At 50.5% G+C, this 18,313-nt stretch overlaps 2 protein-coding genes, 1 long non-coding RNA gene and 1 other non-coding gene across 5 annotated transcripts; 3 read left to right on the top strand and 1 right to left on the bottom strand.

Moving 5' to 3' along the window:
• The first annotated feature begins 3,472 nt into the window (after positions 1-3,472).
• rpl23 (ribosomal protein L23) lies at positions 3,473-7,004 on the top strand. The gene is made up of 5 exons (XM_088622833.1): positions 3,473-3,607; positions 4,382-4,465; positions 4,791-4,919; positions 6,092-6,205; positions 6,866-7,004. The coding sequence occupies exons 1-5, from the start codon at positions 3,595-3,597 to the stop codon at positions 6,946-6,948; spliced, it is 423 nt and encodes a 140-aa protein (XP_088478959.1). The 5' UTR covers positions 3,473-3,594; the 3' UTR covers positions 6,949-7,004.
• Positions 7,005-8,844: 1,840 nt separating this feature from the next.
• On the bottom strand, positions 8,845-12,315 carry LOC148638877 (uncharacterized). 2 transcript variants are annotated; one of them, XR_015930973.1, is made up of 3 exons: positions 11,732-12,315; positions 11,245-11,384; positions 8,845-9,295 (listed from the first exon to the last, which is right to left on the bottom strand). It is a non-coding gene; the product is annotated as an uncharacterized LOC148638877 (long non-coding RNA). The 2 variants fall into 2 exon arrangements; XR_015930972.1 differs by having other exon boundaries at positions 11,245-12,315.
• Positions 10,077-10,148, top strand: trnac-gca (transfer RNA cysteine (anticodon GCA)). The gene has a single exon. It is a non-coding gene; the product is annotated as a tRNA-Cys (tRNA).
• On the top strand, positions 12,300-18,313 carry cwc25 (CWC25 spliceosome associated protein). The gene is made up of 10 exons (XM_088622972.1): positions 12,300-12,431; positions 13,367-13,539; positions 14,074-14,310; positions 14,913-14,982; positions 15,091-15,212; positions 15,319-15,388; positions 15,823-15,941; positions 16,535-16,627; positions 16,710-16,871; positions 16,977-18,313. The coding sequence occupies exons 1-10, from the start codon at positions 12,414-12,416 to the stop codon at positions 17,089-17,091; spliced, it is 1,179 nt and encodes a 392-aa protein (XP_088479098.1). The 5' UTR covers positions 12,300-12,413; the 3' UTR covers positions 17,092-18,313.

The following is an 18,313-nucleotide window of genomic DNA, read 5'->3' as shown; positions in this document are numbered from 1 at the left end:
GACAAGAAACAGCCATGAATGAAGGAGCCCCCTCCCTCCCAGCGCAGGCAGAGACGAGCCCCTGCACTCAGGCTCCAGCAGGGAACTTACCTGAGCCTCACAGCCCCCCCTTCCCCCGCCTGCAAGATAAGTGGGCTGATACTGTGTTTTTGGCACCAGGCAGCCATATGAAAGCATACCTTAAGAGCAGGTGAAGTACAGCAACTAATCTTTGAACTGAGACAGTGTTTTCCGAAGACAGAGGCTGCTGCTGAGGTGGGGAAGTCTCGGATAGACCAGCTCTGATCCCTTCATTCAGCACCTGTCTGCGTGAACCCAGGTTTATTCTGGCTTAGCAGCACAAGCCCATGTGCAGCCCAGTATTACCTGCGGGACTTTTTAAAGAGCCAGTGACTCCAGGTGCCCAACCCCAGGCCCCTGCACAGCAGGCGTGCAGTTTCACGGCTCCTGTCTTTCAAGGTTCTGCTCCTCTTTGTACTCACTTCTGTCAGGTGTGCATCTCTGCTCCTGCCCTGCAGGGGTCACTCTTCTCTCTTCACACCCAATTCACATTCAACGTAGCAGGGGCTTTTTAAAGGCTGGTCACAGTTCTATAACCACAGAGAAAACTATTAAACTTACCTAAAGAAAAAAAAATGTCTCCTTCCCCTAAGTCCTGCCTCTTTCTGAATGTGCACATTTAAACTCTTTACAGTCACATTCAGGAAACAGGATGGGAAACTTTGTACTGGAGCAAAACCATGTCGAAGCTGCTGTGTATCTAACCGCCAGTGCCTGTTCTTCAGCAGCTCAGAAGACCGGAGAGACCTGCTGGTGATTGAGGAAAGGAATTAAAAGGACAGTTTGTTTTTTATCCTGTGAAAACAGACAGGTCGCTTCACATCACTGCACAGCCCAGGAAACAAAATCCAAGTAATCAACAAAAATGACAAAAACAGAGAGCTGGACCCACACTGATCAGAGAATTTCAGAATCAAAGTCTGACTTTAAATGTGAAAACTGGGAAAAAAAGCATGCTTTCAAAGCTGTCGACTTTATATTTAAACTGTTGATATTCCTGCAATTCTTTTTAATGATATAAATGAATTAGTTCTTAAAGGAGGTTTGGAGATTTCAGGTGACTGCAGGGACCGTAAACAAGGGGAGGGGAGCTCAGGGCCCTTCGCTGCCGAGCTCATTCCTCAATCACACTGTCGCTGTCTTGCAGCAGGGCCACACACTGTCGCTGTCTTGCTGCAGGGCCACACACTGATGCTGCTTCCTGCTGTTGTTTTCCTCCTGATGCCACTTCTGAGGGAAGGAGTGTGAGCAGGGTGCTTCTCTGCAGCATTTGCATGAGTGTTGATGCCGTTGCCTGAATTGGGGGGGTTGGGGAGCTGACAGGTTGCAGCCTGTCTGGAGGCAAACAGGATGTTTTGAGACCGTCAGGAGTTTCAGATGAAGATGAAAGAGCAGGGTGCGGGGTGGAGCGGGCAGTGAGGATGTCAGGGATTCCTCAGGGCAGACAGACAGTCTGGTCGCTGCCCTGGAGTACACGGAGCCCCATGGTGTCGGAGAGGAGAGGCTGGCCAGCCATAACCCTGACCATAACTGCGCCATTAATTCAGCTCAATCTATGAGTATGTTTTGATGGAAAAAAATGTGCAAAATAACCCCAGTCTATTAAGCAAAGAGAAAGTGCCTAAGATCTCAGTTGAAAGGGTTAAATACTCAAAATGACTGTTTTTTTTTTAGTACAGGAACAGTTCTTGTCCAGGAAATAGATGTGCAGAACCAGGTGAGGGAGGTCTGCAGAGGTCTTTATTTCCTAATTTAACTACTTGCTGGTTTAATTGAAACAGCTGAAGCCTTTCTGCTTCTCCAGCCGGGGGTGGCAGGTGAGGAGGTGACGTCTGCAGGGCTGTGGTTCTCAAGCACCAGAGCGCCAGGCTGGCGTTTCCCTGCTGCCAGGGGTGCCGCAGGGCCACAGCCCTCCGGAGAGCCGCAGCGGGGGGCACCTGGGGGTGTGCAAGAGGACGTCAGCAGAGAGATCTTCTCTCATACGGTACAGAGAGGTCTCTGAAGAAGACCGGACATTTGGCAGAAGTATTCCTTTTCTAACGCAAATTCAAGCAGTGGATATACTGTTCATGAGTTGGACTAAACGTTCAGGCGCTGCGATTGCTGTGCTGGCCACAGCACTGGCACTGCAGGACCCAGACTGCCAGCTGAGTCTGACCCCCCTCGCCAGCTTGGAGGGCTGCTGCCAGAGACAGGCTGGCACAGGGGCAACGTGCTGCTGGAGCACTGACAGGGCTGGCTTACCCTGCTTCTCATCCTGGCACCTTTGCCAATCGGCATCGAGCACCGTAATCAGCCTGCGGTAATGACAGGCCTCCTGCTGCTGTGTAGGCACTGTGGGCGGCTGCCAGTCAGCATTACTCATTAGAATATCAGACTGATGAGCCTAATATGGGCTGTGTCTCTTAATTGTGTTGTGACTGTGGCTATTCTGGTATCTGTGAAATGATACTGCTCCTCCTCTCCTCTCCATCTCCAGACTGGCTGTCCATGCAGGTCACAGCCAGTTGACAGCTACAAACCAAATCCCTTCCGCCAGCAACCTTCCCTCGGCGCAGCGCCCTCCTCCTGCCTTAGGTTTGACGGCAGCTTATCCAGACTTTCATTATTAAGCGCACTAGTGGCGCAACTCCCCCACCTGCTGGCCACTTGTCGCTACTGCAAGAATAAAGTTGGACGTAAAGTCGCGAAGCTGCTCGGTCTATTCCGTAATGTTTTCTTTAAATGTTTTATGTACCACTTCTTGAACTATATATATATAATTTAATCTGCAATATTTCTTATATATTCCAGGCAATTTCCCAGTTGGCCGACAGACATCAGTCTTTTTTAACTAAGGAAGCAACCGCGTCTGTCCTGCTAGGCGCCACCTGAAGGTGAAAATTCAGTATTACATTTCTGACGTTTTCACATCATGAGGAGGTTATCAATAGAAAAATAATCATTAATCTCACAGAAAGGTTTGGGAGAACAGGGCTGCTTGAGCTACGCATTTGTAGAACAGGGCTATTTCTGTCTCTTAATGCACATCTTTACAGATAGCGAGTTAGGAATTTATTTGTTGATGCGTTGACAGATTTCTCATAGCGCTTTGTAAACTTAATTCTAATTTCCACGCCTGCATTTCGGGATCATAGTTTTTTATCGTTAAATCTTTTGAAACGTTTAAAATGAAACTTAAATTATTATTCTTTCGAAAACAGAATTGGAAATTACCATAAAACTGGTCATATAAAACTGCTTTATATGTTACAAATATTTAGTGGATGTGGAAGAAAGAAAATGGAATTAAGTAAAAATATAGCTAAGCATTTAAAATCAATATTTTATTTAATAATGTTACTATAACCTCATTTGAGTTAATAATACGTTATCCCTCTTCACGTGACTGAGGCGTGACGCAACTTGTTTGCTTCAACACGTGTGGGGGACAAACCGGAACTGTTCCCATGTCACATGACCGGGGTCTGAAGCCAAACCCTGGCGATATATCCCAGCAGGGTTTGGAGCTCCTCCCTCTTTCCCTGAACCAAAATGTCTAAGAGAGGTAAGAGATCGCTGAGACTGAGAATGAGAAATCCGAAGTCATCCTTAATTCCTGGGGTACTTGGTGTTTCACAGTCATTAGGTTTAATAAAGAGATTAGTTAACTGTTCACAGCCGCTTGGTATTTTACGTGTATCTGTAATGAGACAAAAAAAAATTGATTGCCAGAGCCGGGCAGTCGTGACACTCGGGAGAAGCCATGTTGGGCCTCCGGCTGAAATGTTGGGGTTTTGTCCCGAGCTATCGCTCGGGTCCCAGCTGTGGGAGTAGCCGTGCGCTGGGACTGGGGTCCGAGTGTGACCGCATGCGGGTCCGGAGTGTCCGCAGACGGGCTGCGGTGCGGAGGCCTGTCTCTGTCCGCGGGCCTGAGCCGCAGCCCCGGGAGCGCAGTAACACCGGAGCCGAGGAGGAGCTCGCTGGCGCTCCGTGCGGCTGATGGCCGAGCTCCGGGCCCAGGGCCGGCCTGGCGGAGAGGTCCTGCCCCGCTCCTCTTTTTACAGCCGGTTTTGTGGGTTAAAATGACGAAGGACGCGTCTTCGCCTTGCTGTGCTGTAGAGCAGTCGGGACTGTAGAGGCAGACGCGCTGAAGTCCAAACGTGTAGTGTCGTTCCTGATGTGCTGGCTGTACAGACAGGAGCTGAAGTGTTGCACTGCTCAGCGGCTGAGAACGGAAGGTGGAAAGCTCTTGCAGGATCGCGTGTAGAACCTGCGGGCCGGGCCGGTCCTGGTGCCTCAGGTTAACGAGTTTCTTTCTTCTGCTGCCTCTGTCCCGCAGGACGCGGTGGTTCATCCGGCGCGAAGTTCCGCATCTCGCTGGGCCTCCCGGTGGGCGCCGTCATCAACTGCGCCGACAACACAGGTGAGCCGTGCCGAACCGAGCCGTGTGGGTCCTGCTCGCTGGGGATTGACCGGGGACGAGCCCTCCCGAAAGCGCTCGCCTGGCCTGTGCGCAGTGGCGCGGCGAGCTGTCGAGGGAGGGGAGATGAAGAGCGCCGCTGATGGGTGAGGTGGCAGCAACGTGCTGTTCGTCCTCAATCCACGGCGCGACACTTGCCGGCTTGAAACTCAGCTTCTCTCCTGACACCCTTGTCCCCCTCCTCTCCGCGTAGCATGAGATGGACAATCCGGCTCAGATTTCCAGCGCGGAGCTGTCGGCTCACTGTCCGCCCCGCTGTCTGTTCCAGGTGCCAAGAACCTGTACATCATCTCTGTGAAGGGCATCAAGGGGCGCCTGAACCGGCTGCCCGCTGCCGGTGTGGGCGACATGGTCATGGCCACGGTGAAGAAGGGCAAGCCGGAGCTCAGGAAAAAGGGTGAGTGCGGCTGGGGCTCGGCACAGGCGAAGGCTGCCTCTCTCGGTCTGGGGGCAGCTTCCAGTTACAGCCAGGAGACGAGACTGGTTGCATTTCTTGCTGGGTTTGTAATCTGTGCGTATTCTAGTAATTCAGTTTCGATTTGGGTGGATTCTAAACATTATCAGTCCCTTTCTGGTTCCCATATTTAAACCCAAGAAGAACAGAACTACCGAGGTTAACCTCTGGTAATGGGCAAGTCTTCATGTAGAACTTTAGGCTGCTGAAATGTGTAAGCAAGAGCCATGTGCAGCTCACAGATGCACATAAGGCTGGATAGTGTTTAGCTTCTTGGGAATACCGGGAGAGTTTCTCATTGTCTGAGATGTGCACAGTGCTGCTAGTTTACAGGATGGGTTCCAGAGCTGTTGCTGCTCGGTGGAAGACTGCTGAAAGGTGATGGTTCTGTAGTGTGCCTGTTCATGCCAATGTGATCCATGGGCCTGTGGAGCCTCTGAATAGTGTGCGCCAGTCAGGAACAGTGTTTTCCTAGCTGTAGGGTGTTGGGTCTGACCACTTGAGTCCTCCTTATTTTAATATGTTGATGATCTTCTTGAGTTAGATTATTTGTAGAAATGTATTCATATTCTCTTCCCCCTGGAGAGCTGCTATCAGGTAGCTGATGCTGCACACGTGCCTACTGCATCAGCTACATGATCATAGAGATTCCAGTGGTGGCAGTTCTACTATGTTATTACATATTTGGGGCTGCAGTTTTTAGGCTGACTAAAAGCAATTAACACAACTGTGTACATGTGGTCACAGGGGGGTTATGTGTACAAAGGGATCAGACACCAGACTGCAGGGATGTTTGCGGACAGTGGATGTCCAGCTGTCCCAGCATGTTCCTGGAAGTGGCCCTAGTCTGCCGCCTCCCTTCTGTACACGCATACTGTCGCACTTATTTCGCTGGATAGCAGAGCGTCCAGTTTGTGGTGTTGGTGTGTTGATCTGACACCTTCCCCTTCAGAGGGATCCTGCTAGGCTCCCAGCTGCTTCAGCCAGTGGAGGCTGAGTCCGGTGCCCCAGGCGCCGGTGCTGCTGCGCGCCTGGGCTCCGCCACCGGATGGCGATCGCGCGCTGACGTGTTGACTTTGCGGTGTGCGCTGACCTCCCTCTGCGGCTCGTTGCAGTGCATCCTGCGGTGGTGATACGGCAGCGGAAGTCCTACCGGAGGAAAGACGGGGTGTTCCTGTACTTCGAGGACAATGCGGGGGTCATCGTCAACAACAAAGGAGAGATGAAAGGTGAGTCGCCGGTCCTGCGCGCGCCAAACCCCCCCCCACCCCACCCCCACCGCCTGCCCTTCTTAAAGCACTTGCCCCGCCTGGTGTGCAGTGGCGGGGTGAGCTGTCGTGGAAGGGCACAGGAAGTGCGTCGCTGTTGGGTGAGAGGGCAGCTGCGTGTGCTGCAGATTCTCAATCCGCGACGGGACACTCGCCAGCCGCTGGGACAGCCTCTCGGAGCGCAGGGTGATTGACACGAGCTGTCAAACCTCCTTTGGTCTTTCCAGCATCCTTTGCTTGATTGGGTATTGTCCACCGGACAGCCTCTCGTTTGCGCCGTTTGTGTTTTCGTGTTCCTGCCCTGCCGCCCCTGTGACGGGGTGTCCCCTCCTCTAGATGCACTGTTACAGCCAGGGGTTTGGGGGGGGTTGTCGTGTCTGGAGTGGTTTACCTGTCTGTTCCCTCATGCCAAGGTGTCTGTGAGCCTGTTGACTCCCTGTTTTTTAATCTACTGATGAGTTGCTGATCCGCTGAGTTAACTCCAGGACAGCTGTTTGGGCGCCATGTTATGCACAGTCTCGGATGGGTAGAGCTCCTGTGTGTATATCGGCGTCTCTAGCAGGTGACCCTGCAGCCTGGCCTGTGTGCCGAGTTCTGAATCAACTCTCTCCTGTCTCTCAGGCTCTGCCATCACTGGCCCAGTGGCAAAGGAGTGTGCGGACCTGTGGCCCAGAATCGCCTCCAACGCCGGCAGCATCGCCTGACACCCCCGTCTGCCCCTGTTTGTACAAACTCAATAAAAAAAGTGGTTTTGCCCAAAGACTCCTGCTGTCTGGTCTGTTCTGGGGGGACACCTCCTCCCCGTTCTCTCACTCACAGCTGACAGGGTCATGTGAATGTTGATTTTAGGTGTGGACTTTCCTTAACAACTGACCTGGTTTTCAGTGCCGAGTCTGACATGTGCTGCTGCTCTCCAGGCTGTGTCCATGAGAATGGTTTATTACTGTGAAGGTGCAGGTGGGAGCTTGGTGGACTGCTGCTTGAATCCACACCAGGTTAGTTCCACAGGGCTGGAAGGAGGGATTCCAGACAGCTGGTCCATGGAGATGCTGTCCTGTTCTGCTCCTCCTGGGCTTGGTCTCCTTCCTTCAAACTCTGTTTTCCTGAAATGAGCATCCCAACCCTCTGGGCCTGCCTGTCCTGCAGTCTCGTGAGGTGATCAGGCCGAGCTGGTGCTCTGCACACGAGAGGGTCTTCGGGCTGAGCCAAGGCACAGTGAATCCAGGGTTTGAGGGCATTTGGACACAGGAGTGTCTGGGACCTCCACACCTTGTGCTGTTTCTTGAGCCCCATCAAGGATGAAAGTAAAAATTCCTTACACTTAGATAGCCCTTTCCAGGTAATGGGGATCCCCTCCATCACCACTAGTGTGTAGCTCCACCTGGATGATGTGACAGTACTCTCCCTACACACCAGGAGGAAGGCAGAGTGCTGAAGTCAGTTCAGAGTTGGGGATTATAAGAAGGCCAGGGGAGAATTTGGCCAGGATGCTGGGGTAACACCCCTACTCTTTTCAAGAAACCCCCTGGGATTTTTATTGACTACAGACTCAGGACCTTGGTTTTGTCTCATACAAAGGATGGCGCCTTCTTACAATAGGGTCCCTGTTGCTATACTGGGGCATTAGGACCCACACAGACCACCGAGTGAGCACCCCATCCTGGCCCCACTAAAACCTCTTCCAGCAGGAACCTCAGGTTTCCCAGGAGTCTCTCCTCCAGGTGCTGACCAGGCTCACACTGCTGAGCCCCAATGACCTGCAGGTGGTAGAGCTGCTGAGGAAGCTACCTGCCACGCGAGGGCAGTGTGAGTGGACAAGTTCTGGATCCCAAGTTTCCATACTGGCTTGTGAGCAGCCCGGAGAAAGCTCTACAGCCGAAACATTTGTTTCTTTCTTCACGTTTCAGCATGGAGTAAACCTTTACTTGTTCCTTTGTCTTTTTCATATATAAAGTTTAAATTTGCAGCGGAAGGCAATCATTTGCCATTATTATGAGCTCATGGACGTGTATGTGTCTTACAGAACACCAGGGTCCTCTATAAGAGCAATAATCCGAGTGAGTAATGGCTGTTGATCAGCTCTTGTCTTTCCAGAGTCTGACTGATGCACTTGGGACTTCATCCCTCATCCCGGCTGTCCAGCGAAGTGAAACTGTCTATTACCTAAAATCTAGTTGAGACTTTTTTTCTAACTTCTTGTTTAAGGAAGAATATGAGTACAGTGTTTTTTTTTTTTAAGTTTAAAACTCGCTAGTCTTATCCAGGTTACACCTCAGAAGCCTTTCGCTTAATGTGACCTGTTGCGTGACTGTGTCACAGGCTGCACTCTGCTTGAGAAGGCAGTGAGGGGCTGCAGCGCTTCTCACTGAAATAACAGTGACGTCATCCAGCACCGTCACCCCCACACGGGCTTGTACAGGTCCCGCAGGCTGCTGATGTCCACCTCCGAAAGCCCTTACAGAGATAAAAACTGCATCACAGCTATCGCCCTTCAAATGTGCTAATTGGAGGCTTTCTAGAACGTGAATGGCGCTGTTCATGGTTTTCTAACAGTTTTTCAATTTTATCATCCTTTTTTCTAAATACGGTCTTACCTCACATTTTGAATGTAGTTTTTTTTTTCCATTTATTTATGGAAATATCACAGAGGTACACTAGTCAACTTATCAGTGTTTGTAAGATTGTGTTTCTGTGAATTTAATTTTGTACATTGAGGCATTGCATGGTAAGTACAGTGCAGTACGAGACCTTCTACAACTAGAGCAATTACAAAATAGACTTAGACACTCCTACCACCCCAGAGAAGCCCAGAGCCCTGACCAGTGTCATGGTGTTGACCTGTTCAGGTCACTCTGGGCTGCAGGTGAGCAGCCTCAGTGGTCTGGTGGCACACAGGTGAAGCTCCAGCCTGGGTATGATGGGCATTGGGATATCAGGGCAACACGCCCACCCTCCAGCAGGCAGAGACTGCCCAGCTTTGGCAAGGTGACATCATTCCCCCTGCACTGACTGCAGCCCCTGGCCATGGGGACGAGTCCGTGTAGCCCAGTGCTGCAGAGGGGAGAGAGAATTAAGAACAATTTTTCATTTACATTCTTTAACTTATACATGAAGTGTGTGACGGCACATTGAATGCAAGGAGTCACAGTAATTTTCATCAGTCCGTGTTGATGAAGTGTTGCCGTCTCACTGCTCTTGGCTCTTGGGCTCCTTCTGTGTGGAGTTTGCATGTTCTGCCCAAGGATTTTCTTTCATGTGATGTTGGCTGAGTAACCTGGAGGGAATTCCCCCTGTGTGTGTGCCTTCGGAATAGCTTCCCAGCAGCGGATGTGTGGCTTTTATGAAGTGCCTGTGGTTTGGTGGCAGCTCTGCTCCTACAGACTTGGAGAAAGTGATGCAGTTGAAAAAAACTATTACTGCAGTTTTTAATGAAGCAATAAGGAGGAGAAACTCAGTGTTTCCCCGGGAGCTATGATCCTGCCCTCTGATCCTGGACCAATTCCCTTCAAACCGGTGAATCCAACAAAGTCTTCCATGCTGGTTGCCTCTCCTTGACAGCAACGTTGTGACTGAATGCATTGCAATCGCGATGCCCGTAAATACACCTCTGCGTGAAAAAAAAAATCTTCACAATAGATTAATTGGTGTTGGAGAGTTTGGGGAGTCCTGTCGTGCCGGAGTGACGACACTTCTTACCGACCCACAGCAGCCGGCGCGCCGGCTCGAGGAGACTGCAGGGTTGCTATAGTAACGGCATAGGTGTCTGCCCAGGTTGCAGCCGGCAAACAGAGCAGTGTTGATTTAAGGCACGTCGGCACAGCATGCGTTGTCCGGGGGTATAGCTCAGTGGTAGAGCATTTGACTGCAGATCAAGAGGTCCTCGGTTCAAATCCGAGTGCCCCCTTCATTTTTTTTTTCAGTCAGCAATGGGTCTTCAGGAGCGAGACTGCATTGTAGGACCCAATTCCAAATTATCCTGAGATTCACGTTAACGCGTGTGATTACGTGGAAACAGTGTTGAAAACTTAGATTATTTAAACAAGCGAAGACATTTAAAAAATACTAAAAATGCAAAAAGGAAAGCAAGTTGCAATAATATCAATAATTAAGCTTGGAGGAGCAAGGAACTCCCCGGACTGAAAGGGCTCGGAGATACAGCTCAGGGGCTGAGCGTTTCATCGCTGGGCCGGAACCAGGTGACCCCCTTCTCTAAAATCAACAAAACATGTAATACCATGACCAGTATTTAGGGCAATAAAATAAAGAATGAACAACACTGTGGTGTGTACTGTATCTGGGAAAAACGGAGGCTGTGAGGTATGACGTGCTCTCTGTGTCTGTCACCTTTTTCAACAGGCGATACCAGGACACAAGAGGCAGAATAAGGCAGAATAAGATCAGATTTATTGTCTTCTAAGGGAATTTGTTTGTGGACACACAACACTTCTGTCCATTTAAATATAATGCAAAAAAAAACATTGCACATCACTCTATTGCACATTTATAACACATTTTAAAACATATTGCACGCAAGTGGATTGTAAAGGTAAAAAATTGTGTTTAATAATTGTTTTATTGCCCTCCCCTCGCCCCCGGGTAATGATAACTGCACAGATACCGTATCTCTCGAAGACCAGGTGGGAATCTGCTTTATCGGCAGTAGCCGTGTCACGCTGCAATCCACAGCCGGCAGCCCACTGATGCTCAACAGGTGTGAGCCTGGTCAGTACCTGGATCGGAGACCTCCTGGCGAAAACTAAGGTTGCTGCTGGAAGAGGTGTTAGTGGGGCCAGCAGGGGGCGCTCACCCTGCACTCTGTGTGGGTCCTAATGCCCCAGTATAGTGACGGGGACACTATACTGTAAAAAGGCGCCGTCTTTCGGATGAGACGTAAAACCGAGGTCCTGACTCTCTCTGGTCACTAGAAATCCCAGTGCGTTTCTCGAAAAGAGTAGGGGTGTAACCCTGGTGTCCTGACAAAATTTCCCGTTGGTTCTTACCAGTCATGGCCTCCTAATAATCCCCGTCTCTGAACTGGCTGCATCACTCTGCTCTCCTCCCCACTGAGAGCTGGTGTGTGGTGTCCAGGTGGGGCTGCACGCTGGTGGTGGTGGAGGGGATCCCATTACCTGTAAAGCGCCTTGAGTGGAGTGTCCAGAAAAGTGCTATATAAGTGTAAGTTATTATTATCATCATCACCTAATCCACTTCAATACGGAGAAAAAGAGCAAAGAAGGAGAAAACCCGACCGTCCAGGTGAAACTCCAGTGTCTCCTGCAGCTCTTACCGCCGCCGGTTCTGCAGCCAAACACGTCTTTTACACAGAAACTAGTGATGAAGAAATGTTCCGGCATGACGCCACATATTTCTGCCGTATTTACAAATATGCAACAATAAAATCATAACGAGCAAGTCTCTGTCCCATTCATAATAATAATAATAATAATAATAATAATAATAATAATAATAATAATAATAATTGCTTACACTTATATAGCGCTTCATTCATGGTGATACTGTGCAATGTCCCCAATAATACAAGCAGCAACATCCTGTTCCATAATCCCAGGAACACAGTGAGACAGGAGGGGTTTCAATGTTTTCTCTTAAATTGGAAAAAGACAAGTAAAGCAACGCACATGAGCGCGGAGGAGGAATATGGATGGATACTGCATCTGTCTGCTCGACAAACGATGTCCAGTTCTTGGGTCAATGTTCCTAATGAGATCGGGCTGGTTTTTGTTTTGTAATAAGATGTAAACTTGACATTTTCGTGAATAATAAAAATACGTCTTTAAAGTTATTTTTTCATTCTATAACATTTGATTCAACGTTTCTCTTCCGTTTTCCTTCAACATTTCATTTGCTCTCAGATTTTTCATGACTTAAATTCCCGTCCTGTTGCCGCGTGCCTTTAAAAATGCGTCTGTGTGACTGGGCTGATTGTAATACACATCGCACTGTAAAATAACTTCTAGGAGTTTGCGAACACATGTGCGTTAATTGCGCACGGTGTAGTTTGTCGAATACCACTTGCGCAGCGCCCCTCCTCTTCCCCTGCGCTGGATGACGTCATTCTATCGAATTTCCGGCTCGGCGGTCGACAACAGGAAAATAACAGAAGAGGCCTGAACTTTTCTTCTGGGCTAAGACAAGCATCCCTGTCGGCATGGGAGGGGGCGATCTGGTAGGGTTTCTGCGATTTATTTACTACGGGGAAGTTGTTGTCTGTTAAGCAGATAATTGGTTTTTCCGGCAGTGACGAGTGCGCGATGTTCGGGAGACCCGAGCCTGGGCCTAGTGATTCTGGTGCCGTTTCGAGCGGTTTCCCACTCGAACAGAAGAGAAGCCTTTCTTCGCGAGTATAGTATGTCCGCAAACTGGCGCTGGAAGACGGAGCCCAGTGTGTAGCTGTGCTCACCGAGCGGTGTTATCCGTGAGGTCTGGAGCTGGAGGGCGCATCCTGAGCTGCTGTCGACACCTGTCACAGGGTTAATCGGGGGTGGTTACCCAGTAGTCGTAGTAACTATCCAGATTTTATTGAACAGTTAATAAAATATACATGGGCGGTGTGGTGGCTCTGTGGCTATGGATCTGCGCCTGTGGCTGGAAGGTTGCCGGTTCGTATCCCGCGGCCGGCAGAGGAATCCTACTCTGTTGGGCCCCTGAGCAAGGCCCTTAACCCCAACTGCTCCAGGGGCGTCGTATAAATGGCTGACCCTGCACTCTGACCCCCAGCTTCTCTCCCTGTCTGTGTGTCTCATTGTAAGCAAGCTGGGGTCTGCGAAAAAGACAAAATTCCTAATGCAAGAAATTGTATACGGCCAATAAAGTGGTCTTAATAACAAATGCTTTTTCCCAAATAGAGAGCCTCACTTCTTGGGTACATGTAGGTAAACAGTGATGAAGTGATGTCATACTGGGGAAAGACCTAGCTGAAAGAGTCTGCTGGTCGGTTCCCATGGCGACACAGGTGATGACTGATTTGTCATCACAGGGAGCATCTGGGGGCACCAGGATCTCTGTTGCTTCCCCTGCTCCACTCTGTCTTCATTGATGTGACACGAGTGCATGTGTGTAGTAAATGAAACCTTTAAAATAAGCCCTCCCTCCCTGTGACAGAACCTGAAGAAGAGCTGGCACCCCCAGACTCTGAAGAACATCGAGCGCGTGTGGAAGGCGGAGCAGCGCCATGAGGCCGAGCGCAAGAAGATCGAGGAGCTGCAGAAGGAGCTGCGGGAGGAGAGGGCGAGGGAGGAGATCCAGCGCTACGCGGAGGAGACGGGTGCTGTCAAGTGAGGACCTGCAGCCCTGGTTTACTGACGCTCTGTCCCTCTGGTCTTATAGATAGACACTTTATTGATCCCGTGGGGGAAATTGCAATGCAACAGCAGCTTCACACAGACAACACAGCCACAGTGTAACGAATGATACAATAATACAATACAATACAATCAGTACAGTGAGGGGTGCACTAAAAGAGTTACTCACAGTCCAGGACACACAAAGAACAAACCAGAACAGTACACAAAAAGTTGTATTGCACAATATAAGTATAAATATAAATGTATTGCACAACTCCGTGGCATATATTGCACAGAAACGGTTGTAAACGGGAAAGCCAGATGTAGCAGACAGTTTACTGTTCAGTTCAAAAACAGGTCAATGTTATACGCCCCCCTCTCCTGGCCGTTTGCTTCCCCCCAGTGCCTCACCTGTCCCCCTCCGTCTCCCTCTGTTTCTCTTCCTCCCTCGCCTGCTCCCCTGCCTCTTGGCTTCATGCACCCGCGTGGCGCCTGCTGTCCTAAACGGGCGCGCCTGTCCCACAGGAAGAAGGATGACCGGCTGGACTGGATGTACCAGGGGCCTGGGGGCCAGGTGTCCCGTGATGAGTACCTGCTGGGCCGCCCCATCGACAAGCAGATCACCCAGCAGTACGAGGAGCCCGACAGCGGCCCCTCTGCCCAGACGGGTCTGCTGCCCGGCTCCATCTTCAACCCCCCCTCTGCCGCCAACGCCCACGACATTGCTGCGAAGATCCGTGAGGACCCCCTCTTCCTCATCCGGTGAGCCTGAGAGCTGAGGCTGTGGACTGAGGACGGCAGGGAAGCATAAACTGAAAGAAACACAGCAGGGACAGAAACCACATCGAAGAGAAATGTGCAGATCAATGTGGGAAAGGGGAAAACAGGAAATACTATTTCAAAGCCTGGCTGAACAGATGAGTCTTTAGTCTAGATTTAAAGACTATAAAAGAGTTTCCGTTTCTCAGATGGGAGGGGGGTGAGTTCCAGAGCTGTGGAATAACGAGACTGGACGTGTGTGGCCAGAGATGCTTGTACTCATAAGAAGGGGGTACTAAAAGCTTCTTGAGCAGAGTGTAAGACCCTGCTGGTTGTGTAGGCAGAGTAATGAGAGGCTGAACTAACAGGCAAGAGAGCCTGAATGTCCTTAAGAAAATTGTAAATGACTGTGAGTTTCACACATCTGTCCCGTTTACCAGCACAGAGCTGGACACGGCCCATTCCAGCCAAGCGTCTCTTCTTCAGTCTGACGCCTTGCAGGGGCTGCAGGTGACAAGATGGAAACGGCTTCAGCTCCAGCTTCTCCAGTTTTTAAATTTTACCTCTTCCAGTTCTGCTGTTTCAGTTGTGAACTTTTTTTTCAGTAAACGGGAAGAGGACAGAAAGAGAGAGGTGCTGACCAACCCTGTCAAGATGAAGAAGATCAAGGAGATGGTAAGAGTCTCTGCACACACCCCCGTCTCTCGCTCCAGCCATCTGCAGCTCTCAGTTCAGATTGCGTGGTTTTAGCTGTCCTTCACCACTGCTGTCTCTCCCCAACAGCTGCAGAAAAACCTGGAGAAGAAGAAAAAGAAGAAGGATAAGAAAAAGAAGAAGCACAAGAAGCATCGCCGGCATAGCTCGAGCGAGGAGGACTCCAGTAGTGACGAGGAGCAGCCATCCAGGTGTGGCTACGACCCAGCCTGCCTGTGCCTCTCTGTGTGCCTGTCCCTCTGTCTCTCCTGTGGCCTGTCCTTGCAGAGGAGTGATGAACCCATATCTGTCTTTCAGGTCTCGACGGAGAAGTACCAGCCCCTCCCCGCCCTCCTCACTGCCTCGCCTGCCTGGGTACGGCCTTCAGGTGAGTGCTGCCATCACGCTTCCACAGAAGGTTCCCCTGCACCTTCAGTTCACTAACCAAGTCTTCGGATCCCCTTATTTTAATATTCAGCTGAGTCACAGGGTTTACATATTAAATTCCGTCTTATATCACATAAATATTTGAAGGCAGGGGTCTCCTTCCCTGGTGCTGGAGAGCCCCAGTCCCCTGAATCAATCCCCTGAAATTGTAGGTCACCCTGACCTGGCAACATGTATAGGTAAGCAATCAATTAAGCAACTGAGTTCCTTGAATGAGGAAACTGTGGCCCTGGAGAGATTAAATTTATTGTTCCATACAGTCTCTGAATTTCTTTATGTACCGTACACCTACAACTGCAAGCCGGATTCTCAGGCTTTGATTAATTGTCCGCTTGATTGACTTTTTTTCTACTGTTGAATCTTGTGCTCCTACAGTTGCCGGCCAGCAGGAGTCGCCAGCGTGCAGCGTCTCCGGACCAGGAAGCAGCTGCAGGGCGGTCAGGGCTCCAGGGTCCGAGCCGCTCGCCACACAGGAGCTCCAGCCACGGCACGCAGTGAGCTGTCGCCCTCTCCTGCCCCCGCCTGCACAACTTTAGAAAGCACTTCCAAACTTTTTTTGTCAGGGTTTTATATAGTAATTATAATAATAATAATTAATAATTGCTTACAGAAATTTGGCCAGGACACCCGGGTTACACCCCTACTGTTTTCGAGAAACGCACTGGGATTTTTTTAATGACCAAAGAGAGTCAGGACCTCGGTTTTACGTCTCATCCAAAGGACGGCCCCTGTTTAGAGTATAGTGTCCCCGTCACTATACTGGGGTATTAGGACCCACATGGACCGCAGGGCGAGCGCCTCCTGCTGGCCCAACTAACACCTCTTCCAGCAGCAGCCTTAATTTTTCCCATCCAGGTACTGACCAGGCTCACGCCTGCTGAGCTCCAGTGGGCTGCCAGCTGTGAGCTGCAGGGTGATATGGCTGCTGCCTATGACTATGACTGTCTTTTTGGTAAACTTGGTGAAATAAAACAGTAGTTGAGAATTTTAACAGAACATCTGCTTGCTGGACCACTGCCTGTTGGACGGTGGATGTGTGCGCTGCTATCAGGTGCTGAACCTGAGCGTTTTTCCCCCCTGCCTGCAGCGCCCGCGGCGACAGGGAGCAGAAGCACCGGGGCCAGAGCCCCCCGCCCCCCCGGCACCGCGCTCACCGGCAGCAGGGCTCCAGCCACACCAAGTAAGTGAGCGTCTCCCGCGGCGCGGGGCCGGCTGCGCTCGGCCTCGGCTGCCTCTGAGCCCCCTGTTCCTGTCCGCCCCAGGCGGCTGTCGGCCGAGGAGCTGGAGAGGAGGCGGCGCGAGATGATGGACTTCGCCCGCTGGCGGGACGAGGAGCGGGCTGGCAACGTGGAGCGGTACCGCGAGGAGGAGGAGCAAGAGAAGGCCCAGGAGGCGCGGTGCAGCCGAGACGACAAGTTCATCCGGTGAGTCACGCCGCCGCCGCCGCCGTGCTGGCTGGGGCGGGGGGCTCCCCGACTCCCTGCAGGGCTCTCACTCCTGCTCTTTCCTCCCGCCTCGCTCCGACGCAGAGACATGAAGCTGCAGAGCGCCTCCACCTCCTCTCTGGAGGACCGGGTGAAGAGAAACATCTACTCCCTGCAGAGGACTCCTGCGGCGCTGGAGAGGAACTTCATGAAGAGGTAGCGGAGGGAAGCAAGGGACGGCGTGAGCGCGACGGGGAGAGACGCGTCTCAGGTTTCGGAGTAGATATGGTATCCCGGGTCCCTGTGTTCCCCACTGCCGTGTCCTGATAGCGTGTTGGGAGCAGCCAGCAGGCAGCACTGTCCAGTCCGTCAGCCTGCATTCTGTCCTGCCTGTTCATGGTGTCTAGCAGCATGGAGGCAGACCTGCAGCAGGCTTTCTGACACCTGAACGCGGCACAGATCAGAAGGGTTTTGCTGAATACCGCTGAGATTACAATCCACGGTTTTTGGTACCTCCAGCTGTAATGTTACAGAACAAGATAAGATAAAGTAATAGATACTTTTACTGTATGTGATAGCAAAGCCCAACCCAGTGAGTGTGTGGTTTAACAGCCTGTGTGCTGGTGTTGTACCTGACACTCAAGGGACCGGAGTCACGGAGAACAGTGTTCAAAAGGAAATGCCTGCAGATTCAGATCAGTGTCTCTTGGTTTAACTAACAGTCTAGTTTGGTTAATTGTTTCTTAAATTGAGGAATCCATTATTTTTTCCAGAAAGTCAAATTGAACCTTGTGGACAGATAGGGCTCTTTCCTGCTCAATGCTAAATTCTGTAAGTGTTGCAGAAAAACAACAGGGCCGTCTCCACAGCTCACTCCTCGTCCCCAACTTTCAGGCTGCTGTGTCCTCTGGGACAATGTCAGGCTTCCAGAGCATTTTGCTTGTTAGATTGGCAGCTTGTCTCTGCAGGTATCTCTGTTGTCCTGTGATCTTTGAAGGATCCCAGCGAGTCAGTTTGAGCAGAAGAGCAGGAGGGCGGCTTTGTGATTCTGGACAGAGTGTTCCTTCATTCAGGGAAGAAAAGACTCGTATTTCCTCCTGAGATTCATTTTGATATATTTTATACAGGACAGTTTTTTTTTACAAATCTGAGATACTAATACAAATACTGTCAAAGCCGGCTTTGTTTGCAGTATTTATTCTGGACCTTGGTTTGGTTTTTTCAGAGATGCATGGGAGTTTATTCAAATGTGTACATCTGCGTGTTAAGAATTTAATTTCTCACCTCCAGACTGTGGACCTCTCACTGTTTCAGTTGTCTCAAGCGTTGTTGTATTATAATCAAGAGCTGTCTTTCTTTTTCCTGGAACATTACTGTAAGACAATGCAAACAGCACCATGTAAGAATATTGCTTTTAAAGATTAAATTTTAGTTATGTCCTG

The sequence above is a fragment of the Lepisosteus platostomus genome, chromosome 28, assembly GCF_059453375.1.
Source record: "Lepisosteus platostomus isolate fLepPlt1 chromosome 28, fLepPlt1.hap1, whole genome shotgun sequence".
Classification (NCBI taxonomy): domain Eukaryota; kingdom Metazoa; phylum Chordata; class Actinopteri; order Semionotiformes; family Lepisosteidae; genus Lepisosteus; species Lepisosteus platostomus.
The sequence above is the reverse complement of the archived record's forward strand: the minus strand, read 5'-3'. Positions and strand labels throughout refer to the sequence as shown.

Bases quoted from the DNA above. Each gene is read 5' to 3' on its own strand.
- rpl23 (XM_088622833.1), top strand. The intron at 4,920-6,091 runs GTGAGTGCGGCT...GGCTCGTTGCAG, and splicing joins GCCGGAGCTCAGGAAAAAGG to TGCATCCTGCGGTGGTGATA. The intron at 6,206-6,865 runs GTGAGTCGCCGG...CCTGTCTCTCAG, and splicing joins CAACAAAGGAGAGATGAAAG to GCTCTGCCATCACTGGCCCA.
- cwc25 (XM_088622972.1), top strand. The intron at 15,389-15,822 runs GTGAGTGCTGCC...GTGCTCCTACAG, and splicing joins TGCCTGGGTACGGCCTTCAG to TTGCCGGCCAGCAGGAGTCG. The intron at 16,628-16,709 runs GTAAGTGAGCGT...TGTCCGCCCCAG, and splicing joins CAGGGCTCCAGCCACACCAA to GCGGCTGTCGGCCGAGGAGC.